General features: G+C 37.7%; 1 protein-coding gene across 1 annotated transcript; it reads right to left on the minus strand.

Moving 5' to 3' along the window:
• Positions 1–1,787: 1,787 nt before the first annotated feature.
• On the minus strand, positions 1,788–27,470 carry LOC134843472 (uncharacterized). Its single transcript, XM_063859613.1, has 4 exons — positions 27,190–27,470; positions 9,627–10,588; positions 8,946–9,458; positions 1,788–2,852 (listed from the first exon to the last, which is right to left on the minus strand). Exons 1-4 carry the CDS (start codon positions 27,448–27,450, stop codon positions 1,925–1,927), a joined length of 2,664 nt encoding a protein of 887 aa, XP_063715683.1. The 5' UTR covers positions 27,451–27,470; the 3' UTR covers positions 1,788–1,924.

The following is a 27,470-nucleotide window of genomic DNA, read 5'->3' on the forward strand; positions in this document are numbered from 1 at the left end:
ATTGCAAGGAGGCTTCCCACGACCTGTTTCCTCGATTAAACCCTTGATGCCACATCCGGCTGGGTAGTTTTAGAAAAAAAAAAGTTTCAAAAAACGGTCAGGTAATCAAACTTTTCCGAGCCCATTACTTTTAATGAGAAAGAAAACGGGCCGCTTGTGCAGGTAAGCTTCAAATACCTCCCTGATTTTTCCATTGAAGCCAAAACCTCAATTTTCAGAGGGTGGTTTTCGAGAAAATTCAGTACGTTTAAAAAAACTGTCAAACAGTTCCAAAAGAGATTTTTCTGAGGGCGTAATTTTTTGTACAAAATTTGGTCGTAGCCGCTTATACAGGGAAGCCTCTTACAACCCGTTCTTTCGTTTGAAATAAAAATATCAAATTTGAGGTAAAAAAGGTCAAAAATCAAATTTTAACTTTTCATGAATTTTCGTGTATACAAATTTGGACAAAGCTGCTAAAGCCGTGGAGCTTCTTACATCCCGTTGTCTCCATTGAAACCTCAATCTCATATTTGGGAGGGTAGTTTTCGAGAGAAGCCAAAAAGTTTGAAAAATGTTCAAAAAAAACGGAAAATGTAACTTTTCCTAGGGCCATAAATTTTCGTTTAAAAAACTTGGGTGGTATCCATTATCTCAGATTTATAAAAGTAGTTTTCGAAGTGATTAAAAAAATTGAACAGTCAAAAATTCACAAATATGACTTTTCCACGGGTCATAACTATGGGGTAATTTTTGGGCGCAGCCGTTTATGCAGTGGAACGGAACTTCTAACAACCTATCATTTCGATTCAATTCAAACTCTCAGATTAAGGAGTGCAGTTTTCGAAAAGAAGTTATAAAAACGATCAAAAAGTCACATCTATGTTTTTTTCCGAGGATCATAACTTTTTTCGTAGGAAATTTTGGCGTAGCTGTTTATGCAGCGGAGCTTCTAAGAAACTATCCTTTCGATTGATTTCAAAATCTCCCATTAGGGATTGTAGTTTTTAGAAGACAAAATAAAAAAACTGTCAAAAAACGAAAATTTAACTTTTCCCAGGGCCATAAATTTTCAGCCGTATTAATTTATTTAGGGCAGCTTTTTACAATCCGTTCTACCCATTGAAACCAAAATCTCAGAACTCTTCGAGAAGAGTAGAAAAAATTGTCAAAAAGTCACAAATATGCCTTTTCCGAGGGTCATAACTTTACTCCCAACAAAATTTGGGCGTAGCCAGGGGGCGAATCCAGGATTTTCTCGAAGGCGCGGATTTTCAAAAAGCTTTTGAAAAATTTTAACGATAAAATTGCGTTTTTTGGCGCTCGCTCCCACCTTCCCAAAATAAGTATATTTTGGCGCTGAAGGCGTCTTTAGAAAAATTTTAGAGTCAGTCAGCCAAAAATGGATACCGCAAAATAGTACAAAGGGGACCCTGTGGGTCGGCAGGGAGCCGAATCCCTGAGAGGTGTGAGCTCACAATCTCCTCAGATTTGGGAGGGTTTTTTGAGAAGCCAAAAAGTATCAAAAAACGGCCGAAAAATCAAAACTTCCGGGGTCCATAACTTCTTGCATAAAAAAATTTGGATGAAGCAGCTTATGCAGGGGAGCGTTCCTCAACCGGCTCTATCCATTGAACTCAAAACCTTTAAGTCTAAATACTTTAAGTTAAATATTCTCCCCACATACTTTTTCGAAGGCTGTAGAAATAGGGTAAGGTGAAAAAAAGACCAGAGAAATATTTTTTGGAAAAAATATTTTTCGAGAGAAGTGAAAAAATCTTGCAAAGCGTCTTAAAAAAATAAAAAGCTGATTCCAATAACTTTTCACAATACCCGTTCTTTTCAAACAGGAATATATTTTGATAGCACCTTTTTAAATTACTAACCATAAATGATACAATTAGATGATAGAAAACTAATTCAACAATATATAAATAGGCAATGCTTACCCAGAAAAGGATATAAAATGAAATCTATTTCTATCAAGAAAACTATTTATTTCCACGTCACATTTCTGTTTCTCAGCTTCTGACAAGCTAAGTTCCATCAGACTATGCTCCAAAATTTTATCATCACTCAACTCCATGTAGCTAGCAAGCAATCTTCGGACCAATTCGATGTCCGCATACGTGATAGCTAATTCAGGCCCGTTCGTTTGAATAATTTTAACTAGCTGTCCGATAACTAGGCCAAAAAGCGACTTGACAGAAGAAGGGTGGATTGTCTTCAGGTAGCCGAAAACACGAACCAAGTGATGCAAGAAAAGGCGACATAGCTTTGTTATTTTAACATGGTCAACGATATCTTCAAAATCATTCGACTTCGCAACATCCAATAGATTATTTTCCACAGCAATGGTCTGAAACAACTGATAAGCGCTCTGTGCAAACATCACTCGAGTTGACATGAAAATCTCACTGTACCGCGTCACGCAGATATCCGAAATTTCTTTGACCGGTAGATTCGGATAATTTTCTTTCGCAAACTCGCCTTGTGCGAATGCCGACAAAACTGCTACATTTCTCATAATCACTATCAGAATCATTTCAATTTTTAGTGCCGAGAAACACGAAACGGTCGTGATGTTGGACTTAGCGTTTACTCGAGTTATGAAAGCTTCGCTCATGAAATCTTCAGTCATGACTATTGCATAATATTTCTCTGCAATCAGAGCGAAAAACTGGCAGAGTAGCTGAGTAAACTGAGCTCGTTCTTCGCTCGATATTGACTGCCACAAACTGCTCTCTAGATTTTCATCCACCGCTGTGTTGATCTGATCGATGAATGCGAGATATTGCTGCATTGATTCGACAATCTTCGCAAGACTTACAGACTCGAAGCCAGAGTCAGTTATTTTGAACTGCCAAGCTTCCCTAAAACAAAGTTCCAGATTTACTGAAAAATCAAGGTGAAAGACTCGTCTAAAACAGTAACAAGAATAACCGTTTGCTGAGCATGAAGCACAAAAGGTTCGATCATTTTTGTGATAAAGCCTATTTGCAGTGATTTAGTTGAGAACTTATTGTTCAGATCACTCTTTAAGGAATTTTGACCGATTGATGGAAAACATTTAACCAATCAGAAACATTCGACGTTTCTATTGGCTAAATGATTTTTGCACAAAACCGAAGTCAATTTTAACGAAAAATGGTTTATAGTAGCACAGCAAAGTTTTGCTGTACAATTAGTGTCGATATACAATATAAATTTTTTATTTTATTTCCAATTTTCTTAAAACTAGTTTCAGGTTTTTTCCAATACCCGAATGTGATTTGGCAATATTTGAAATTACTTGTACCTGCTTATTTTCTAATCTGTCAGAAATCATGTTAATGGCCTGGGTTTATTCGTTTTCTTTCTGATTGGCTGAATATAACTGAATTTTTTTTTTCAACATTTGGACCCTCCATCTTGAGGGACGCCACCTATTTTGCCTCGTTATAGGTAGACTAAATTGACTACGTTTATCGACTCTTTAAAACATGAATATATGAGAAACATGAGTGACCTCGAGCGAGAAATCTTCATCAAATAAGTAAATTTGCCTTTACAAGATAGCTCTGGTTTTATTGAAGAAGTAAGTACATTTTTATTCGAGAAGAAATTGACATCAAGGCACGTCTGGGCACCTGATGACTCATTTGAACTGTTTCAACTTAATAGGCTAACCAGTTAATCTCGAAACCTAAGTCAAACAGGTGGAGTAAATTACCGACACTAATATAGCTGAGGTATTTTTATGCATACATTCTGAAGGTAGATCTTTTGGGCGTAGATATGACAAAAAAGTCAGTTTATCCGCAATACCCAATGTTAAAGACATTTTTCAAAAATTAGAACGGCTCTTAACTAAAACTAACTGAACCAAAAAGCATTTTTGAAATCGATTAGATGACAAAACAATAAACAGGACACCATCTTACTGAGATGCTCAGCTGCTTGGTTACCTACCCTCGTAATATGAATTTCCAACTAATGTACCAGCGCAAACAAATTTACTCACCGAAGAGTAGGTCATCTACATAGCTACTGGCATTTTACCAGTGAACAGGCGCATATTTAAATATATTTCTGTTTCACTTCGCAAACTTGATTTTTAGTCAACTGATGTGCAACTATCCCTAAAACTTTCCGAGACTAATCAGTCAACAAACTCTTTTTATATATATACAAACTCGATTTATATATTAAAGGATATATCAGCTTGATTTGGAAAATATATTTAGGTTACATTGTAATGCTTTCTAATTTCACTGACTCCTGGTTTAAAGTTGGCAAACTTTTTGAAGGAACAAGGCTCAAGAACAGGAAACGAAAAACCAAGGCAACAAAATTGCCCGCTTCAAATTCGCTGAACACACTTAGGCCAAACTTAGGCTCTATACATATGGAAGCATTCGCGTCTCCTATAAACTGGTTTAAATTCAACAAAAAATACGAAAAAAGAATTTCATTAATTGCATCTGAAAATTTATTCAAAAAAGCATCTATTTGAGGCCCCAAATTTAAGTTCATCTTTTCGCGCTTCGCAAATACCAGCTAGACATATCGGACGGGAGCGTTAAAGTACAAGAAAAAACTAAACTAAATATCTTTGAAACTGAGCCCTCTACGTGATTCGAACTCGCGCCGTTGCAGAGTCTAATGCCCTTCAGCTTCCGCCTTGATGTCTTCAAACACTAGCCAATAAAAAAGCGGACACAATAACAACGCATTCTACTCAAAAGCTAATGCTCAAATGTTATGCAGCAAAAGTACCATCAATTTGAGCACTTATTTATGCGAGTTGGGTTGAAAAAATTTGGGTTGGGTTGCAACTTATGCAGCAAAAGTGCAATCAATTTGAGCACTTATTTATGCGAGTTGGGTTGAAAAAATTGAACTCTAAGTTTGCTGGTGTAGCTATGTGCTTGTGTTCATTTTGTGGTTTTATTAAACATATTTGTTTCAATGTGTCGTCCGCAAAAGAAAAACATCGTTAAATTTGCAGAAAAACTGGTTTAAACTACTCGGTTAAGAACTTCAATCAAAACTTGAAAACGATAAATAGGTGATTAATTTTGAATAAATTGTCTATCTTTTAATAGTGCTTCCAGTCGGCAATTGCATATTAATAGCATACCTTTCAAAATTGCAGGATCATGCAAATATCTAGGCGTTTACGCCTAGCAATTAAAGTGATGCTTGTCATTTAAACATCACTTTAATTGCATACGATCTAAGCTAAGTAAACAAGGTGGCATTGTTTCGAAAATGCACCATTATGTTACCAAAAGCGTAATGATTGAATATGATGACTTTAACATCCAGCCCGTTTTGCGATATGAAATATTGGTGTATGGTTGCACTTCTTACACAAACCATTAATTAAAAACCTCTTTTTAAAAACCAAAAAGAAAATTATTTGATTGATTTTCTTCAAAAGAAAATATGAAAGCATTCGTCAAGTTTTTAACAGAAGCGAAGTTGCACTTCGCATACACGAGCAAAAATATGAAAAAAAACGCTACTGGGAAAACTGAATGAGTACAACTTTGAGTTTACAGAATTTCTTGAGTGACGCAAGCCAAATAATAACTCTATATAACACGCCAATTAATAACTCTATATAATTGCTAAAAGACGCAAGCCAATTATGACGCATTAGCAGTACCAGTCAATTTGAAAAAAATTACAACTAGGAAGTTTGAACTAGGAAGAGGATTCGAACCAAGCAGACGCATTTTAACTAGTGTACGAAAAAGTGCACTACAAACATCCGACCCTGTTCAGTTCGAATCCTCTTATTTTGTTGCGGGTCTCCTTCCCTACCTCTACGCTACAGATTCATGATACCTTGAAGCTAAAGCGCTATTTGTAATATAAAAGTCTGTGTTCAAATCCTTAGCATTCACTGTACTTAATAATTGGTTATTGATCAAAATGAGCACTTTCAAAACGAACACATTTTGTCGCAACAAATTTGCTTTGCAATAATACTTGCGACTTTGGTTGGAAAAGAAGAAGAGTTCATACTACAACACAAGCTTTGCTTGTCTAATAATGAAAACTTTTTAACAGTCTACGAGTTACATGTTTAAGAAATTTTCAGACTAGAGGCCTGCTGGAGCTGGAAAAACCTGTTTGATAATTTTTGAAATTTTTGTATTGATGCGGAAGGACAAGGGCAATTTCAAAAATAGACCATTACCAAAGTAAAGTAAATCCCAATATAATGACTTCAAAATCTGTTAATTTAGCCAATTTCTTAAAAAGTGAAGTAATTAAAAGAGCTTGTTAGGATGAAAGATGTTTAAAACGTAGCTATTAGATTTGAATGGGTAGTTTTCGAGAGAAATAAAACAAATTAAAAAAAACGGTAAAAACCGAGAATTTGACTTTTCCGGGGGTCACAAATTTTTGTATTCAAAAATTGGGCGTAACCAGGCACAAGCAGGCGAAACTCACACAACCCGTTCTACCCACTTAAACCAAAACCTCAGATTTGGGAGGGTAGTTTTCGAGAAAAGTCGAAAAGGTAGGGGAGGGTAGTTTTCGAGTTTAAAAAAAGATAAAAAAATCGAAAAATTCGACTTTTCCGAGGGTCATTAATTTTTGTGTTAAAATTTTTTTGGGCGTAACCACTTGGGAGCTTCTCACAGCCCGTACTTTCGATGGAAACTAAAATCTCAGATTTGCGAGGGACGTTTTTGAGATAAGTCAAAAGTTTCAAAAAAACGGTCAAAAATTCGACTTTTCCGAGGGTAAAAAATTTTTGTGTAAAAAAAAACAATTGGGCGTAGCCGCTATGCAGGGGAGCTTCACACAAGTGGTCATAACCGTTGAACCCAATATCTCAGATTTGGAAGAGTAGTTTTTGAGAAAATAAAGAACCCAAAAATTTGGGTCAAAATTCCCTCCACACACTTTTTCGAAAGCTGTAGAAAGTGGGGTAAGATTTTAAAAAAGACTAGGGGATTATGCAGGCACACATGGGAGTGTCTAAAAAAACAAAACAAAATTAAAAAAAACCAAATCCCATACATTTTCTTAATACCTATTTTAATCAAACAGGAATTTGGCTTGCAGTTAATATCGGGATTACATTCAGGTTCAAGCTGCGCATCGATATGTAGAATGATTTTTCTTCAAAGAAATTGAAAAAAGCATGTAAGAATACATTTCTAAAAAAAATGTCAAATTCTTGGAAAATCTCCAATTTCGTAATTCATTCGATATAACGGGCAGTGCTTTGTAACCCAAGTAGAAAACGGGGCATCATTAGAAGAAGCCTTGAACAACATAGTGGGCAGTATAGGAGAACAGAATGAACAGATGTCCATAAGAATGAGTGAACTAGAAAGAGCAGTCCACGTTGAAAGAGAAAGTCTGCGGGAAGAAATAAACCGCAATAGACAAGAAGTTGGTAGCTGTCCCCTCACTGTTTCTAGTTTTTCATGATATAATTTTCGTTCTGAATATTTACCATTAACAAGAAATAGATTCTTCTTTTTCAAAATGAACAATCACGCTTTCGATTGACTGGCTCGATTTCGTGCACTCAGTTGCGTTTACTCAATTTTATCTAATTCACAATAAATTTGTAAAAAAACGAAATGCAATCGAGTGTAATAACCTCACAAAAATTTCGTTTTTATACAAAGTTAGTTTAGCTTGCAGTGTTTCTTTTCGCGCAGGGAAACCCTTACCATAACATGAAATTTCTGAGGGTAATTTTTGTTCCGACCACGATAATGTTCTGACCGCAATTAATTAAAAATAACAAGCTAGCAACACACCTCCGATGCTTTGCATTTTCGAACTCATACAAATAACCGCAAATTTTAGAAAAAAGATTTGCAAGTTTTGCAAAAATAGGGTTGGTAATTTCAAATTTTGTTCAGTTTTTTCTTTTCAAGTTTTTCTAAATTCAAATTTTGAGAAACCAAAAAAAAATTTTTTTATATAAGTTCTTTGAAAAGTTGACAAAAAAGTCACATCTCAAAAGTAAAAGCATTTGATCAGTCGCATTTGGACGCAAGATTGGCAACTCCTGAGAGTATTCTCATAGCATCCAACTACAGGGTAGGGAATTTCAAATTTTGAGAAACGTTTTAAAATGAAGTTTTCTAAAAATTTGAAAAACTATAGAAACGTCATATCTCGAAAACTACAAAAAATTGAGCAGTCATATTCGAAGGCAAGACTCTCAATTCCTGGGAGTAATCTGACAGAGCCTCAAAATAGAAATGTGAATTGTATATTTTGTGATTTTTTATATGTAAGTTCTTAGAACAATAAAAAAAGACAGAAAAATATCTCGAAAGCTAAGAGCATTCAAGCAGTCGCATCTGGACGCGAGATTTTCAACTTGGAACACGTGAGTGCACCCTAGCAGTACCCAACTACAAGGTTGGGGAATTTCAAATCTTTTGAATTCTTAAAATCCAAGTTTTCTTTAAAATGAAAAAGAAATCATGAAACACGTCATATCTCGAAAACAACAAAGACTTCAGCAGTCATATTTTAAGGCACGAGTTGCAATTCCTGAAAGTACTCAACTACAGGGTTGAGAATTCCAAGGTTTGTGATTATTTTTTAACTTCAGTTTTTTCTGAACATTTTTGTCGTATCTCGTTGACTAAAAAATCGTCGTATCTCGTTGAGTAAAAGGATTTGGGTGTTCAAAATTGGAGTCCAAAATCGCAACTTCTGGTTAAACCCTTGCAGTGTCCTAACATTATTGTGTTAAAATTTTCAAAATTGACGAAATACTCCTTGAAATCAAACAGGAAAATCGAAAGAAAGTTGTAGCTTAAACGTGAAAAATTCTTTCGTTAAACATGCAAAAAAAATACGTTGAAAAAACTTAAGCATGGCGAAATAGTGAAGCCCGCATTTTAATATTTAAAAGAGTGGCGTGATATATTGAGGGTATAATCTGATAACCCTGATCTTAAACATTCAAAATGCGCTAAAATACTCACTCGAACTCTTCCATTTGAGCAGTCGCATTCTGTAGCACCTTTACAAAGCAGTACTTCCTCATTCTGATCAGCTGGGCCGCTAGCACTTCCAACACTTCGCCAGGAGTGCCCGACTGTCCGAAAAAGCCAACCACACCTCGCATCTCCCCCACAAACGTCATCATGTGTTCATTAGAACCTTCGCCTCCCTCATCGACCCAGGGATCTCCCAGTTCAAACGTCGAATCTAGCGCTTTGTTCACGTGATTGATAAACAACCTCGTCATATTTGTACACATGGACACAAAGGTTTGAAGATTTTCGGGCAAATTTCTCATCAAAGCTTCAGGTTCTGATCCCACGGCGTAGTACCGAGGGTATTTGGCATTTGATTTTGATGTTTTAGTGCGCCCACTTAACCTATATGCCTCTCCCATTTCTAGCAAAAGTTTCATATTAACTTTGAAGAGTTCGCTGATTTCTTTGACGAACACTATTTTGATTGGATCGTTCACAGTAATTTCGACTGTTAGTCTGAAACAAAACACCATGAAATGAAAAGTTGGAAAAATAATCCCGTGTCATCTGCCCTGTTTTTCGAAAAAAAAAATCATTATCAAATAAAACTGAATCAGAAATAACTGCCTTTGCTCAACTTGTTTTTATTAAGCCTGTCTGTTCATAATGAAAAAGTCTACATACCGATTGTTCTCGAAATCAGAGTAAGCTTCTCTGCATTTGTTCAACAACGTTCCTACAAGCTCGCCCATTTTCAAAATCGCTTGCCAGGCAGGATCCTCTTTAGAACTTAAGCCCAGTTTAACCAAGAAATCAACCATTCGCACCTGGAAATCCAGGGAATTTGGCATATCCATGAGCTGTTCATTGATACGATCCTTTACTTTCGAGATCTGCTCATTAATTTGATGCTTCAAAGTTTCGAAAACAGGGTGATCGTCGTTTCGCTCCAACAAAACAGTAGCATGCTCAAAATCTTTAATAATCAAATCGTACCGATCCAGATCCACATTAGCCAGGATAGTTTTAGGCAAACTGAACAAAAAGTTGTATCGGCTCAACACATTGAGCGCATTTCGCATTGAGTCACTTTCGTCTTTTCTTTGCAGTACATCCGAGAACAAGTTTTGAGTTTCCAGATTTACTTTTTTAACATTTTCACATAACTTGGCCATTTTGTCCGAAGTCAAATACTGGTCGTCTTTAATAGGCCGCGACAAACTTTGAATGATGTCATTACATTCTACAATTTGGCTCATATTTTTCTTCAAATGTTCAACTGGTCCTTTCTGCTGCTTGTCAATCAACCCATTCAAAAGAGTTTGTCCTTGCTTCAACTGCTCTAGTTTCGTACTTGCATGGTTCTGCAGAATATAGAACACTGGATCAAAATCTTCGCTTTTAACATCACCTGAACTCTCAGTAGCATGTGGCAACATTTTCTGTAGCTGGCTGATAGATGACCGTTCGGTCATATTGAGGTCATCGTATAGACATAGGAGATCACGTTCTTTTTGCACTACAGGAGTATCAACCACAGTCTCTTTAGTCCGGCCGAACCTGATGACGAACTTATCATCGCCCTCCCAGTACTTCGACTGCAACCCACTACCATCCTTGGGCGGGTGGGCAGTAAATTGAGGACCCTAAACAGTTGTACTGAACATTGACGACGTTCAATATATTCAATCATGTATCTCACAGAAAAATAGTTAAATACACTTTAGTAATTTCCAAAATTTTATTAAACTTACGTTCATTCTCGATTAAAGATTTCAAAAAAATTCGGCGAAATATGTTCAATTTATACTTCGACTACATGCAACTCGACTGAAAATTTTGAAGGATCTCATGGTGCATGTGCATGCCCCCAATTCATCTGACTTAGGAGGGCGCCATCAGCTGGTCATTTCTAGCAACAATGTACTTCAATACTTATTTTTATGCTACATGGATGCGTCACAGAAATCTTAAGCCCTCCGTTCTTTTTGCTGTGTGCAAAAAAAAGGTGACAAAAAGACATTTTACAGGGCCTCTTAGAACGGGCTGCAAAGTTCCACTTACTTTACAGTGAATGGAATCTATATTTTTAACAATTTAATACAGAGGCAAGGCTGAGCTGCGCACCACTTTGGATACCAAACCAATATAACTTTGCAGCATAGCAGGCAAAAAGTAAAATGGGAACCATAAATTAAAAAAATGGCAGAAAGTAAAACGGAAACCATTAATCCGAAAAAAACTATATAAATATTTAACTAATTCGAGAGTTGAAAAATGGTCAAAAGGAATATAATATACATACATATCAGGTTAGAGCTATATGAATTAACGAAGTGAGAAAACGGGATCAAACGGTGTTCCCTTACCGCGTTACCTCCCGGACAATTCGGAATGAACCTGAATTGGTAAGGAATCTGAAAGTTGTTAATGTTCAATACAAAAAGCAAGATAAATTTCTTGCAGAATTTTAATAAAAGTTGTTAACGATAAAAGTGGTTTAATTCCATAATACTAGACACCTGCTCTCGCAAGTGTAAAAATCCACTTACCAAACTGAGAATCGATAGTGTTTTTTTCGGATCATTTCCTCTTTCGTAACTCAAGAGCGCTATTTGTCTAACTTTTAGCAAATGGACTTAAACTGAACTCATAAAGAGCGCAAATAACTAATTTCTTTCATAAAACATTAATATATATGATGCACTTCTATGGCTATTAGAGCATTTCAAGACTTTTTGTAGTAGATAAGCTCAGCTATACATTGCATCAAAAAATATTGTGAGTAAATCAAGACCTGCTGTGTCGAGACATGAATAGATTTCTAGATGCAATATGAGCTGTTGCTTATCTGGTATGAGACACAAGTGAAAAAAGAGAACACAACACACGTTTGAAGAATTTTGCAAGCTTGCAAACAAATTTTTCTCTGATTTATTATTATTATTATTATTATTATTAAGACTTCGCGACAAAGTCGCAGGGCGTTAACCCAAAAACTATGAAAACTAAGGATGAGTTTCCCGGCAGTTTGCACAGTCCCAAGCGAAAATCCAAGTACATGGTTTGTCTGTATCGAAGTTTGCTTCAAACCAGCTCCAGAAAAAGGCAACGAGTCTTTTCTTGAGGCCCACGTCGTCAAGAAGGTTGACGTAGGATTGGAGTTTGTTAAATAATCGCGGAGTCCTGTACCAAAAATTACCACGGCCTGTCTCGAGCTTTAGATCTGGTAGTTCGAATATCTGCTTTTCTGAATTTCTTGTTGAATATTTTTGAATATAGGGAGTCAGGTGGTTGTTAAGTGACACATTGTATTTTTTGCTGAGAAGCTTGGAGAGCATCAAGAGGTCACTGATCTGGAAATACATCGATAAAGGAAGAATATTGAGAGCAGAGAGACGTTGCTTGTAGTTCAACTCAGGGTATCCTAAGATCCAGTCAGACGCTCTTCGTTGCACCTGTTCGAGGCTTTTCATGTCGGCTTTTGATAGACTCCAGACGCAACAGCCATAGGAAAGAATGGGAAGTACCATTGACTTGTACATGTTCAATCTTTGGTGCCAATGGAGACGTCTAGCAGAACTTCTCTTCAACATTGAGAGCACTCGATTGGATTTGCCGCAGATATAGGTGATATGCTCGCTCCACTTCAAGCTGGTCGAGATGATAATTCCGAGGTCTTTTTCGGACGAGACAGTTTTCAGTTCTTCGTTATACAAAATCAGAGAGCTGGGCCAGTTTTTCGTAAAGGAGAGGAGATGACACTTATCGACGTTGAAAATCATATCGTTCAAGTCGCACCACGTTTCCAATAGTCGTAAATCTTGTTGGAGAAACGAAGAACAGCCTTTATCTCGAATTGACAATAATTTGGTATCATCAGCGAATAAGAAGGGTAAAGACAACAAGCCATCGGTTATGTCCATCACGTAGATCAGGAACAAAAGGGGACCAAGGATGGATCCTTGGGGAACGCCACTAGTGACTAACAGGAAACCGGATGTTGCTTCGCCAATCTGAACATATTGCTTCCGACCAGATAGATAACTCTTAATTATTTTCAGCAGATTTCCTCCGCCTAGATGCTGAAGCTTCTGGAGAAGAATGCTGTGATTGATTTTGTCAAAGGCTTTTGAGAAGTCTAAGTACACTGTTTCGACAAAATTGCCAGGGTTCAACACGCCTTTATAAATGTTGTCAAGGAAGATCAAGAGTTGTAATACAGGCGATTTCCGCTTCTGGAAGACAAATTGACATGAAGGAAAGCGATCGTACACAAACTCAAATAACGCATCAAATATGCATTTCTCGAACACTTTAGAACAGATGTTCAACAACGTAATAGGTCGATAGTTGGTAACGTCTGCTTTTGATCCTTTTTTGAAAAGAGGGCTTATCTTCCCAACTTTCCACTGGTCTGGAAATACGCAAGTTTGTTGTATTTTATAGAAGAGTTTTGATAGAGACAGTGAAAGTTCGGGTACTTCTTTGAAAAGAACAGGCGGAAGTTGGTCGGGGCCACGTGACTTCGTAACATCCAGTACCACAAGAGTTTGGCTGATTTTGAGCGGGGAAATGTCGTAGTCGGTCAGAACAGGATTACTAGGAGCTTCAGGGCGCGTTGACGCCGGTGAAAACACGGAGTTGAAATACTTGTTGAACATTTCGCATTGGTGTGTTGCGCTTTCAGCAGTCTGGTTGCCCCAGTGAATCTTAGCTGGAATTAGCGAGCTACTGTTCAGGGACTTGAAGTAATCAAAAAGGTGCTTGGTGCTCCTGCCTTCAGCAAGTTTGGATTCGTAATCGGCTTTGTCAGTTTCAAGAGCATTTGACAGAACTGCTTCCGAGTACTGTATTTTCTGAAATATGGTAGCGGATGGTTTGACCGCGCCTTTCTTCTTCAAAATTTTCAGTTTCTTCATCAGACGGGACGATTCTGGTGAAACCCAGGGAGGCAACGTAATTCGGTGCGAAGTCTTGAAAGGAATACAGCGCAACATCAGTGCACGCAACCATACATGCCATTCCTCCAGCAACACATTCGGATTCGACCAGCACTTTCCAACGAAAGGAAACTCGGATATCAAGGCGGAGAGACTAGCATAGTCGGCATGTGCAAAGCTGAAGCGCTGCATAGGTGTTGAAACGGGTTCTTTCTCTGACACGGAAATTGCTATAGAGATGGGATAATGATCAGAAAATGGATAGGAACCAAGGACAGTATCATCAATGTTCACTGAGATGATGGGGTCTGGAGAGGAGACAGCAACAACATCGAACAACTTTGAAGACGTTGTGTTGAAATCGACTACTTGCAACATGTTGAATCTCTCAAGAAGTCTGACGATATGCGTTTCATAAGCATCGTCAGAACTGAGTGTGACCCAATCAATTCCAGGCAAGTTGGCATCGCCAGTAATGAAGACTAAGTCTAGAGGCAATTTAACTCTCATGAGTTCTGAAAAGATAGATTCCCATTTATCTAAGCTCCATCGATACGAACTATTAGCAGGAGGATTGTAGATGCAAACCAAGGGCAAAGAGAAGCTTGCGAGGGTAACTCGACAAGCTATTACGTCCATATTATCAGTTACATTTAGCTTTAATGGAGAATGCAGAAGAAAGCTGGCTATACCAATGAGAACACCACCATGCTTGGAAACTCCGTTATGTGCCGGTCGTTCACTGCGATATAAGCAAAACTGAGGTAATTGACATTCGGCGTCATTAAAATCGGTCGTTAACCAGGTTTCAGACAGGCAGAGAAAGTGTGGCATGGATAAAATAATAGACTTCGCGAAAGAAGTTCTTCTGTCAATTGAGATAAGACTGCGAACGTTAAAAACCAGAACTTGCAGGGACTGTAGTCAATCTGTTCTGCTGCCAATAGTATTATCATCAAGTTTAACATCACTCAGATCGACTGGGTTGTCGTCAAGGTACAGCTTTAAAGACCGCAATTTTAGACGTGTAGAACTGATTCCACATAACAGCAGCTGCCGACGCTTGTACAGGCACGCATTCTCTTGTTCACGGTCGGCCTTGCTGAGCCCGCGTGAAATAAAGACACGTTTTTCGAAGCTTCTGAGGTGTGTAGATTTGGCGATGATTTTTCGAACATCGTAAACACTTTTCAGAGTCACGAAAAGGGTGCGTGGTCTACCTTTATCTTTATTAAGCTTGCCTAGGCGTATAACATCGCTGATTTGTGGTGTTTCTGACAGGTGATCGAAAACTGCAGAGACAACAGCAAGTTCACAGTCAATTAATTCAGCGGGAGATTTATTGGGAAATTCTTCAATGCCATCAATGCGTAGTTGGAGAGGAACTGCTGACTCGTCCATATGGCGCTTGGGAATACTCGCTGTTGGCGGAGTTGCCAGATTAACAGGTATGCTTTCAACCGACTTAGAGAGTTTCACCACATCAGAGTAAATGGAATGACAATTTTCGTTCATAGTTTTCTCCATTTTAGGAAGGCTGGATGTCAGGTCTGAGATGCCCGAGGAGAGAGATTTGAGATTTTCTGCCATCGCAGCTTCCTTGTTCCAAGAAACTTTCAGTTGGGAAACACTCTCCCTGACCAGGCATTTCAAACTATCTTTTGGCAAACTAGATAACAATCTGTTAATATCGTCGTCGTTCGCCCAGACTAATTCACTGATGGTCGGATAATAATCCTTCGTCGGTATACCCCGCGCGCTGCTTGGGTCGGGCATTGCAGTCGAATTGTAAAGATAGAAATTCTTTGATGCGCGGTGAAAAGGCGGAACTGCACCGCGCATTTGTTTCAGTTGATTGTTCTAGGAAAAAACTATTGCAATAGTATTTCAAATATTGCACTGATTTTTCAAATATTGCACTTGTTTTTCAAATATTGCAAATTTTAACAAGCATACTGAACACACATCATGAAGACCTATAAAAGTGATAATCATTTCGTTCTTTTTCATTTGAACTATTTAAAAACGCTTTCAATTACACGGAAAAGAACAGCTGAAAAAAAGAACAGCTGAAAAAAGTTTTGGCTGAATTCGAACCTTAGCCCTCCCAGGCGTTGTCATTAACTCTAAACCAGCCCTCTCAGGCGTTGTCATTAACTCTAAACCAAGTGGGCGCGAAAAGTTTTATTAATAACACAGAGGCGAAGCTGCGCTTCGCAAACACTTGCGAGAACACGACCAAAAAGCAGCTCTGTCAAGTTAAATAAAAGTAGAAATGATCCTCGAATTAGCAAAAACTCGGATACGTGGAAGATTCGAATCTACAACCTACTGCAATCAAGAGATTTTGAGTCTCACGCACATCTCCTCAGCAACTCAAGCTTAATAATCGACAAACACTAGTCACGAATAAAGCAGCTAAATATGCTAACCAATTGCCAATGCGATTCAGCACCAAATACAAATAGACTCAAAAACACGACAAAAAGCAGCACTAGACAATGCAACAAGAAAAAACATAAATAAGCCTCAAATGAGCAAAAATTCGGCTAGGTCTACGATTCGATCTGCGACCAGAAATGAAGAGATTTTGAGTCTCACGCACTAACCACTCAGCCACGCACGCTTCATCACCACAAAACTCTAGTCACGAATAAAGCGGGTACATATGCTAATAAACTGCCAACGCAATTAAGCAAAAGTGTCGCCAAACACCAGTAGACAATTTTGCAATTAATAATTTCGAATATAACAAACTGAAGGCATCCACACTAACTTTGCATGCAACAAATTGCAAAGCATAAAGCCACATTATGTATAAATTATTCATTTCGAACATTGCAAGATATTTTGGGTTGGAAAATTTCTGAAATCGAGTTTTTAATATAGTGATTTTGTTTGAAACAAATAGCTTTTTTTTGGTTGATTTGATGAATTAAAAATGCATCAACTGTGTTAATTTATTACTATTTGAATGTCAAAGCACAGACTATGAAAACGCTGTAAAGGTTACCCACTATTTGGTTGCCGCACCATAAAAGTGCTGCACCAATGTTAGCGACTTAGGCAGGCCTGCCAACTTTTATAAAAAGAAACATGACCCTGGGACGACCTTGAAAAACGAACTTTATATGAACCTAAAAATAACGTTTTCCAACTTTCAGAAAAACATGGTCAATTAAACCATTTATTTCTTGACAAATATTGAGTCAATGACAACTGCAGACTGTTGATCCATTTTGACCACAGAAACAGTTCGTTGGTTATGGAGCAGTTCCTTCTTTTCAAGAGCTTTTTTAGCCTCGTCAATGCTAGAATCAACTTCGTTCAGCTGGTTCTTGAGAGCTATGGGAGTTATTCGCTTGAAAACATGCATTCTGGTGTTGACTCTCAGCGAACTTCATGCGCGAGAATATGACAATTCTTAGTCAGAGGGCTGACAAGGAAAGGTTGAAACCTTTTGAGCAAAACTTGTATTTGCAAAGCAAATTGTTTGTTCCTTGATACAATTATGGACTGTTCTACATGCTTTTCAAGCGAATACAGAGCCGACTGAACTATAGGAACATTTGAACAGAAAAGTTTATTGTTCACAGGCGAGAATACCATGGGCACAACAACTCCGCCACTATTTTTCTTGTAAAGACGTTGTAGAAGTTGACTGGCCACTGTCAAAATCAAGGACAGTTGATCATGCACAGTCAAACTGGGGCCCTGCAGAGCTTTTGTCAGATTATGAATAGGTTTAACATGAAGAACTGTCTGATCCAAATGGACCACAAAGTTTTTGAACTTCAGAATATCTTTCAGATGCTGCTCGTCAGACATAAATACCACCTTTTCAACAATTTTGAACTTATCCAGAACTCCTTGTAGCAGCTTGAAAATTGACAAAAATTGTGCACTACTGTACTTCGCTCCCCTGTGACATCGAGTGCCAAACACATCGGTTGCAGAAGTGATCTGGCTTTCAGAGAAGAAGAAACAAAAGCTGAAAACCCTTCTGCAAACTTAATCACTTTCGTAAGCTCAGACACAAAAAAAGTCAGTATTAACTTTGACATTTAGTTCCATGGTCCTCAAATATCGATTTTTTCGAACACCGTCCGCATAGTAAACAACCCAGAGTTCAATCCTTGTTTTACCATAAGATGTTTCGTCGAGATGAATACCGACCAACTTGTCTTTGATTTCATTTTTCAAAAAAGTACGAGCGTATTGGGCTATTCCGTGAACTGCCACATAGGTTGCTTTCATCTTTCCACATTTAATAATAGCGTGGCCCGAATCGGGAAACACTTGTTTGTACTTCCCGCGAGCACCAGATGCCGAATCACTGGAAGCGAAAGACTGGCCGTTCACCACAAAATCAAGAACATGAATAATAAGTGCACTCAATCGCTGGCAATCAGTCCTAATGTCGGGAGTTGCAGCGCGCGCAGTTACCGCTTTCTTGTGTAGCTGAGTCTCTTCATGTTGCTTTAGATCGAATCGCCCATGTGAAATCCGAAAAACGCGATTATCCAATTTGCATCGGACTTGGTCCTGGTTCTCTGCATTGGCCCAAGAAAACCCCTCGAGTAGAGCTGATGACACAGTACATTTTCCCATTCTCTGGAACAAATCAACTTTCGAAAAAAATGAAGGTTTAAAAAAAACCTATATAAAATAGACGCACTACGTGTAACTCATTGAAAAACAATTAAAAACATGAAATATGAACTCTCGCTCAAATATGAAACAAATATGAACCATATAAACTAGTTCATATAATATGAACTAGTTGGCAGGCCTGGACTTAGGTTGGAAAAAAAGAAGGTTGGTACTAAGTACTAATACTTAGCCTAATTGTTGTGATAAACTTATTAAATAGTTTCAGATTTGGACTGAACACTGAGATAACTCTTACACCTTACTGGGAGCTATCATGATGTTGAACATTATCAAAGAAAAATTTAACCAACTGTCGAATGATATTGATCCATCTTTGAAATCAATTCTGCAAGATCTTTTATGCCATGTTGAAACTCAAAGCGGCACCATTGCAAACATGAAAAATGAATTAATTTAGAAAAAGTAAATGATCTGGAGCGCTATTCCTCAAAAGATTGTATCATTATAAACAATATACCTCTGCGACATGGCTCTGATTATGTAGAAGATGTAATCGCATTCTTTTGTGAAGCAATTGACATCTATGTGCCTCGTGATTCCATGGTAGCGTGTCACCCTCTAGGCCCAATTCGCGACATCAAAAACCCCCCAGCCATTATTGTGAAATTTGTCTATTTTGATATGAAAGACCGTATCTGGGCAAGGAAGCATTTTTTACGACATTATCTCAATCAGATCAATAAAAAACCTGCATACCTTTTTGAGAGACTGACAAAGAAAGATTCAGATTTACTCGACTACATGAAAGGCCTTAATTTGAATACAACAACGAACAATTGCGCACCGCAAGTCTTTATGAAGCGTAAGAACGGGAAGGTGTTCACTCGTAATGTTGCAGACTCGGTTGATGCGGAAACGTTGCTCAATTAGGAAATCAAGATGCAAGATGAGGCTAAATGTCAACACGACATCGCCAAAACGAGTGTCTCCGCCAAGTCCCGGGTCGGATCAGCAAATCCTTGATTATGTTAAGAAGCACAGAAATGAACCTGAAAAAATTGTGCAGTATGTTGATAACTTAGCAAAACAATCTCCTCAAACTGAGCTTCATTCTAATGTTAGCAATACTTCAAGTGTGTTTACTGTGTTTACTTCAAGACAAGACAGCCTCAGTAGGGACTTTTATTCAATCTCATTTTTATTTTATTTCATTTTATGTCCCCATCGTCATTTACCCAAATTCTTGAGGCCGTTTCATTACTAAATGTTAACGTGCGATCACTTAAATCTAATTTTTAAGCCTTTAAAGTAAGTCTTGAGCAACTTGCAATAGCCCCAGCAGTTATCGCTGTCACTGAAAAGAACAGCTGAAAAAAAGAACAGCTGAAAAAAGTTTTGGCTGAATTCGAACCTTAGCCCTCCCAGGCGTTGTCATTAACTCTAAACCAGCCCTCTCAGGCGTTGTCATTAACTCTAAACCAAGTGGGCGCGAAAAGTTTTATTAATAACACAGAGGCGAAGCTGCGCTTCGCAAACACTTGCGAGAACACGACCAAAAAGCAGCTCTGTCAAGTTAAATAAAAGTAGAAATGATCCTCGAATTAGCAAAAACTCGGATACGTGGAAGATTCGAATCTACAACCTACTGCAATCAAGAGATTTTGAGTCTCACGCACATCTCCTCAGCAACTCAAGCTTAATAATCGACAAACACTAGTCACGAATAAAGCAGCTAAATATGCTAACCAATTGCCAATGCGATTCAGCACCAAATACAAATAGACTCAAAAACACGACAAAAAGCAGCACTAGACAATGCAACAAGAAAAAACATAAATAAGCCTCAAATGAGCAAAAATTCGGCTAGGTCTACGATTCGATCTGCGACCAGAAATGAAGAGATTTTGAGTCTCACGCACTAACCACTCAGCCACGCACGCTTCATCACCACAAAACTCTAGTCACGAATAAAGCGGGTACATATGCTAATAAACTGCCAACGCAATTAAGCAAAAGTGTCGCCAAACACCAGTAGACAATTTTGCAATTAATAATTTCGAATATAACAAACTGAAGGCATCCACACTAACTTTGCATGCAACAAATTGCAAAGCATAAAGCCACATTATGTATAAATTATTCATTTCGAACATTGCAAGATATTTTGGGTTGGAAAATTTCTGAAATCGAGTTTTTAATATAGTGATTTTGTTTGAAACAAATAGCTTTTTTTTGGTTGATTTGATGAATTAAAAATGCATCAACTGTGTTAATTTATTACTATTTGAATGTCAAAGCACAGACTATGAAAACGCTGTAAAGGTTACCCACTATTTGGTTGCCGCACCATAAAAGTGCTGCACCAATGTTAGCGACTTAGGCAGGCCTGCCAACTTTTATAAAAAGAAACATGACCCTGGGACGACCTTGAAAAACGAACTTTATATGAACCTAAAAATAACGTTTTCCAACTTTCAGAAAAACATGGTCAATTAAACCATTTATTTCTTGACAAATATTGAGTCAATGACAACTGCAGACTGTTGATCCATTTTGACCACAGAAACAGTTCGTTGGTTATGGAGCAGTTCCTTCTTTTCAAGAGCTTTTTTAGCCTCGTCAATGCTAGAATCAACTTCGTTCAGCTGGTTCTTGAGAGCTATGGGAGTTATTCGCTTGAAAACATGCATTCTGGTGTTGACTCTCAGCGAACTTCATGCGCGAGAATATGACAATTCTTAGTCAGAGGGCTGACAAGGAAAGGTTGAAACCTTTTGAGCAAAACTTGTATTTGCAAAGCAAATTGTTTGTTCCTTGATACAATTATGGACTGTTCTACATGCTTTTCAAGCGAATACAGAGCCGACTGAACTATAGGAACATTTGAACAGAAAAGTTTATTGTTCACAGGCGAGAATACCATGGGCACAACAACTCCGCCACTATTTTTCTTGTAAAGACGTTGTAGAAGTTGACTGGCCACTGTCAAAATCAAGGACAGTTGATCATGCACAGTCAAACTGGGGCCCTGCAGAGCTTTTGTCAGATTATGAATAGGTTTAACATGAAGAACTGTCTGATCCAAATGGACCACAAAGTTTTTGAACTTCAGAATATCTTTCAGATGCTGCTCGTCAGACATAAATACCACCTTTTCAACAATTTTGAACTTATCCAGAACTCCTTGTAGCAGCTTGAAAATTGACAAAAATTGTGCACTACTGTACTTCGCTCCCCTGTGACATCGAGTGCCAAACACATCGGTTGCAGAAGTGATCTGGCTTTCAGAGAAGAAGAAACAAAAGCTGAAAACCCTTCTGCAAACTTAATCACTTTCGTAAACTCAGACACAAAAAAAGTCAGTATTAACTTTGACATTTAGTTCCATGGTCCTCAAATATCGATTTTTTCGAACACCGTCCGCATAGTAAACAACCCAGAGTTCAATCCTTGTTTTACCATAAGATGTTTCGTCGAGATGAATACCGACCAACTTGTCTTTGATTTCATTTTTCAAAAAAGTACGAGCGTATTGGGCTATTCCGTGAACTGCCACATAGGTTGCTTTCATCTTTCCACATTTAATAATAGCGTGGCCCGAATCGGGAAACACTTGTTTGTACTTCCCGCGAGCACCAGATGCCGAATCACTGGAAGCGAAAGACTGGCCGTTCACCACAAAATCAAGAACATGAATAATAAGTGCACTCAATCGCTGGCAATCAGTCCTAATGTCGGGAGTTGCAGCGCGCGCAGTTACCGCTTTCTTGTGTAGCTGAGTCTCTTCATGTTGCTTTAGATCGAATCGCCCATGTGAAATCCGAAAAACGCGATTATCCAATTTGCATCGGACTTGGTCCTGGTTCTCTGCATTGGCCCAAGAAAACCCCTCGAGTAGAGCTGATGACACAGTACATTTTCCCATTCTCTGGAACAAATCAACTTTCGAAAAAAATGAAGGTTTAAAAAAAACCTATATAAAATAGACGCACTACGTGTAACTCATTGAAAAACAATTAAAAACATGAAATATGAACTCTCGCTCAAATATGAAACAAATATGAACCATATAAACTAGTTCATATAATATGAACTAGTTGGCAGGCCTGGACTTAGGTTGGAAAAAAAGAAGGTTGGTACTAAGTACTAATACTTAGCCTAATTGTTGTGATAAACTTATTAAATAGTTTCAGATTTGGACTGAACACTGAGATAACTCTTACACCTTACTGGGAGCTATCATGATGTTGAACATTATCAAAGAAAAATTTAACCAACTGTCGAATGATATTGATCCATCTTTGAAATCAATTCTGCAAGATCTTTTATGCCATGTTGAAACTCAAAGCGGCACCATTGCAAACATGAAAAATGAATTAATTTAGAAAAAGTAAATGATCTGGAGCGCTATTCCTCAAAAGATTGTATCATTATAAACAATATACCTCTGCGACATGGCTCTGATTATGTAGAAGATGTAATCGCATTCTTTTGTGAAGCAATTGACATCTATGTGCCTCGTGATTCCATGGTAGCGTGTCACCCTCTAGGCCCAATTCGCGACATCAAAAACCCCCCAGCCATTATTGTGAAATTTGTCTATTTTGATATGAAAGACCGTATCTGGGCAAGGAAGCATTTTTACGACATTATCTCAATCAGATCAATAAAAAACCTGCATACCTTTTTGAGAGACTGACAAAGAAAGATTCAGATTTACTCGACTACATGAAAGGCCTTAATTTGAATACAACAACGAACAATTGCGCACCGCAAGTCTTTATGAAGCGTAAGAACGGGAAGGTGTTCACTCGTAATGTTGCAGACTCGGTTGATGCGGAAACGTTGCTCAATTAGGAAATCAAGATGCAAGATGAGGCTAAATGTCAACACGACATCGCCAAAACGAGTGTCTCCGCCAAGTCCCGGGTCGGATCAGCAAATCCTTGATTATGTTAAGAAGCACAGAAATGAACCTGAAAAAATTGTGCAGTATGTTGATAACTTAGCAAAACAATCTCCTCAAACTGAGCTTCATTCTAATGTTAGCAATACTTCAAGTGTGTTTACTGTGTTTACTTCAAGACAAGACAGCCTCAGTAGGGACTTTTATTCAATCTCATTTTTATTTTATTTCATTTTATGTCCCCATCGTCATTTACCCAAATTCTTGAGGCCGTTTCATTACTAAATGTTAACGTGCGATCACTTAAATCTAATTTTTAAGCCTTTAAAGTAAGTCTTGAGCAACTTGCAATAGCCCCAGCAGTTATCGCTGTCACTGAAACTTGGCTGAACCCTAATGATTCAGCCGAGTTGTTCAATTTGCAAGAATACAAGTTTTTCTCGAGTCCTCGGCTGAGCAGAGGAGGTGGAGTGAGTTTATATATACGAACGGAGCTTATTACAAGCCAGTTAGTGGAGCTGTCTGCAGGAGAAATTTTAAAAATAAAGGTTGTAGCAGGTGATAAAACGGCAACGACTGTAACTGTTTTATATCGTCAACCGTCAATGAGGGTCGAGGATATTGTCCACAAACTAGAAAAGGTCTCAAGCGAAGCCAAGTCGAAAAAGAGACATATGATTATGGGAGATTTTTAATATTGACATGATGAAAAAACACAAAGCAAGAGATGATCTTACTGAAATGTTCAGTTTTTTCGGTTATCATTTGTTGTCACCTCTGTTACCGACACGAGTAACTTCAAAAACAAACTCTTGTATCGATCATATTTGGGGAAATATTGGAATAAACATTAGTTGTATACACCGCTGGGGTCCAGCCGATCATTTCATGATTAAAGTTTCTATCTCTATGCCAAAATTGGTTAGACGATATAAAGAAACATTTAGCTTTGCTTTCCTCTTACAGTCCAAATGGAAGGAAGTTGATGGTACCTTGTCCGATTTAGATAAATCTGCTGGAAAGTTCTCTGAAATAATTCTCAGTTGCATTGATAGGTTTGCTCCCTCTCAAACTCGTTATGTGCCGAAAAATAACAAGTCGTGGGTGACAAAAGAAGTGAAAAAAGTAGCAAATAAAAAAGCATTCGCATACAGGACATATATAAAAAAACCCTACAGAAGATAACAAGATCAAATATAACTCATTACGAAACAAATCCGAAAGCCCTGAATCGGAAATCATTCAGAAGTTTCTGGAGATCAAAGCTAAACACAACAGACTCTCATAAGTATCATAAAGCGGTTGCAGCATATCTTAGAAAACATAAAAATGTAACGTTGCCAGATGATAAAAATGAAAAAAAGCTCAAGTTATGAACAATTTTTTTGTAAATATTGGTCCAAATCTAAGTGATAAAATTGGAGTTGCAGATCCTATTTCATTAGAAAAGGTTGATTATTCAATGTTCTTTCCGAGTATAAAGGAAACAGAAATAGAACAAATAATAACAGAATTACCAAATAAACTCAGCTCGGGTTGTGATTGCATCAATACAGCAATAGTCAAATTATGTAAACCAATAATCACGCCATGGCTCACGAACTTTTTCAATACCTGCTACACAAATGGGTGCTATCCGAAATACTTAAAAATTGCCAGTTTTTCCGATTCATAAAGGTGGATTGCAAGACGAATATGGAAATTATCGACCCATATCTTTGTTATCAACGCTGTCAAAAATCTTTGAGAAGAGAATTCATTTCCGATTAAGTAGTTATTTGGAAAATTGCAAGTTGCTCAGTACAAATCAATATGGCTTCCGTAGTAAATTAAGCACAGTTAAAGCGGTTCTAGATCTAACAGAAGAGGTTCGTAACCTGAGAGATCAGAAGAATAAAGACGTTATGTTAGTTATATTAGATCTGAAAAAAAGCTTTTGACACTGTCAATCATGCGATCTTAATTGATAAATTAAAGCGGTATGGAGTAAGAGGAAAGTCGCTGGAAATTCTAAGAAGTTACTTGTCTAATAGGAAACAGTATGTTGTCCTAAATCAATTTAAAAGCGAATTGAAAGATGTTTTGTGCGGGGTGCCACAGGGTTCAGTCTTAGGACCGTTGCTCTTTTTGATCTATATCAATGACCTTCCCAGAATTGTAAGAAATTGCCGACTTACTTTGTTTGCTGACGATACATCTGTTAATAAAAATAAAAACGCTTCCCTTGATGACTTTCAAGAAGATCTAAATCGAACAGATAACTGGATGAAGTTTAATAAACTTACCGTAGAAGGATCGAAGTCTAAGCTACTAATTTTTTCAAAATCCAAAGCGGAGGCTATATATTTTGCAGACACTTGTTTACAGCCCATTGCTAGCTGCAAATACCTAGGCATTGAATTGGATAATAAACCATCCTTCAAAGATCATATTGAGAATATACGAAAAAAATTAACCCGGTTCTGTAGAGTTGCATACCGCCTTCGTAATGTGATGACCAGTTCACAAATGGTCATGTACTACAAAACTTATGTACAACCTTGTGTTCAATATGGAGTTCTTGTTTATGGAGCAGTTTGCAAAAGTGCATTAGATGTTATCCATAAACTACAAAAACGATTTTTTCGTATAACTTTTTGCAAAAGTTATCGTGACTAGATAACGGATATAAGGGCCGAAAGCAAAATTGCTACATTATACGAGTTACATGTATATGAAATTCTAAAGAAAATAGTCATTGAAGAATTGTCTCAGAAATGTGAAACTATTTTTTATTCAACGAGGTCATCAGTAAAGGGTGCTCGTATTTTACCATCAATGAAAAGTAGGCTTAAATATAACTCTGTTTCCCATCGTGTTGCCAAATTAATCAATATATTAGCCAATTGGTGTGTAAACCCACCTTTGAAACCCATCATTCAAAAAATGCTTTCTGTCATTCAATCTTAGATTCATCTATAATAGGAAATTGCAATTTGATTGATGAATTATATCGCTAGACTTGAACTAATCCATTCTAACTTCCCTGAGTCCTCGGTTAGACCTGATAACCTCTCGTCTAAGGTACCAGGCAGTGGACACTAGGAAGGGGGGTTAGAAAAAAGCGACAACTGGATTACCAGCTCTTAAGAACTGGGCCCACTTGCTAGCTGATTAAATTAACTGACCTTATTTCGCATCCGCCCGCTGTCAGTTGTATACCCTTGTAGGTATAAGCTTGCATCATATCTCTGGTTCTCATATTAAAGAATAAAGATCTTAAATTAAAAAAAAAAAGTGATTGCACTATTTAAGTTTTGTTTTTTTTTCTTTCGCATTTAATTTGCCTCTTTGACCGAAATTAATTATTGAACCTTTTGATCTGATGTCATATGATGTGATTCCTTTACAGGGCAACCTTCAACAAGCCTCTCGTTGGCTTTCTGGTTGTCCTATCATGTGTTATTTTTGAAATGTTGCATATTGTGTTATGATAATTTGATTACTCATGATGAATATTTAAATAAATATATAAATAATACACTAGCTTCGCAAATGTAATCAAGCTACCAATGTATTAAAAGACTTTGATAATCCAGGTGCTTACAGGAGTCTATATTCCGCGTAACTATTATGATGATTATTATTATTAAAAAGTCGGTACCAGACTACAACAGAAATTTCATAAAAGTCTAATCAAACAATTTTTTTTAAAAAATAGTCGTGTACTGCTCTTCATTTGAATTTTCAATTAAGAGCTATATGTGCATACAGCACCCTCTCTGCCGAAACTCAATGTGCTTACGTCAGATGTGCCCTCCCCTCCAGATTGAGTGGTCACAATGATATCTCCGGTGACCTCTTCAGCAGTGACCACCAAATTCATGCACTTGATGTGCGTCTGACTAATCCACTTAGCCTGTGCTATACACTCCACTCCACATATCTTCACTGATTTCACATCGTCCCTCGTGAAGCCCAAATTGTTGCCCCTGATGTCTATCGGAGTCTCGTAGGGTCCAAAATTTGGCCTCACGCCACTCACCACAGGTTGATTGGAACTCATACGCTCAAACTCATCTAAAA

This window comes from Symsagittifera roscoffensis, chromosome 1, assembly GCF_963678635.1.
Source record: "Symsagittifera roscoffensis chromosome 1, txSymRosc1.1, whole genome shotgun sequence".
NCBI classification, from domain to species: domain Eukaryota; kingdom Metazoa; phylum Xenacoelomorpha; order Acoela; family Convolutidae; genus Symsagittifera; species Symsagittifera roscoffensis.

Excerpts from the sequence above, each read along its gene's own strand:
- LOC134843472 (XM_063859613.1), bottom strand. The coding sequence starts at position 27,450 with ATGAGTTCCAATCAACCTGTGGTGAGTGGCGTGAGGCCAAATTTTGGA. Across the intron at positions 10,589-27,189 it reads GAGGGGAGGGCACATCTGAC|GGTCCTCAATTTACTGCCCA; the intron begins GTAAGCACATTG and ends ACAACTGTTTAG. Across the intron at positions 2,853-8,945 it reads GCTCAAATGGAAGAGTTCGA|GGAAGCTTGGCAGTTCAAAA; the intron begins GTGAGTATTTTA and ends ACTTTGTTTTAG.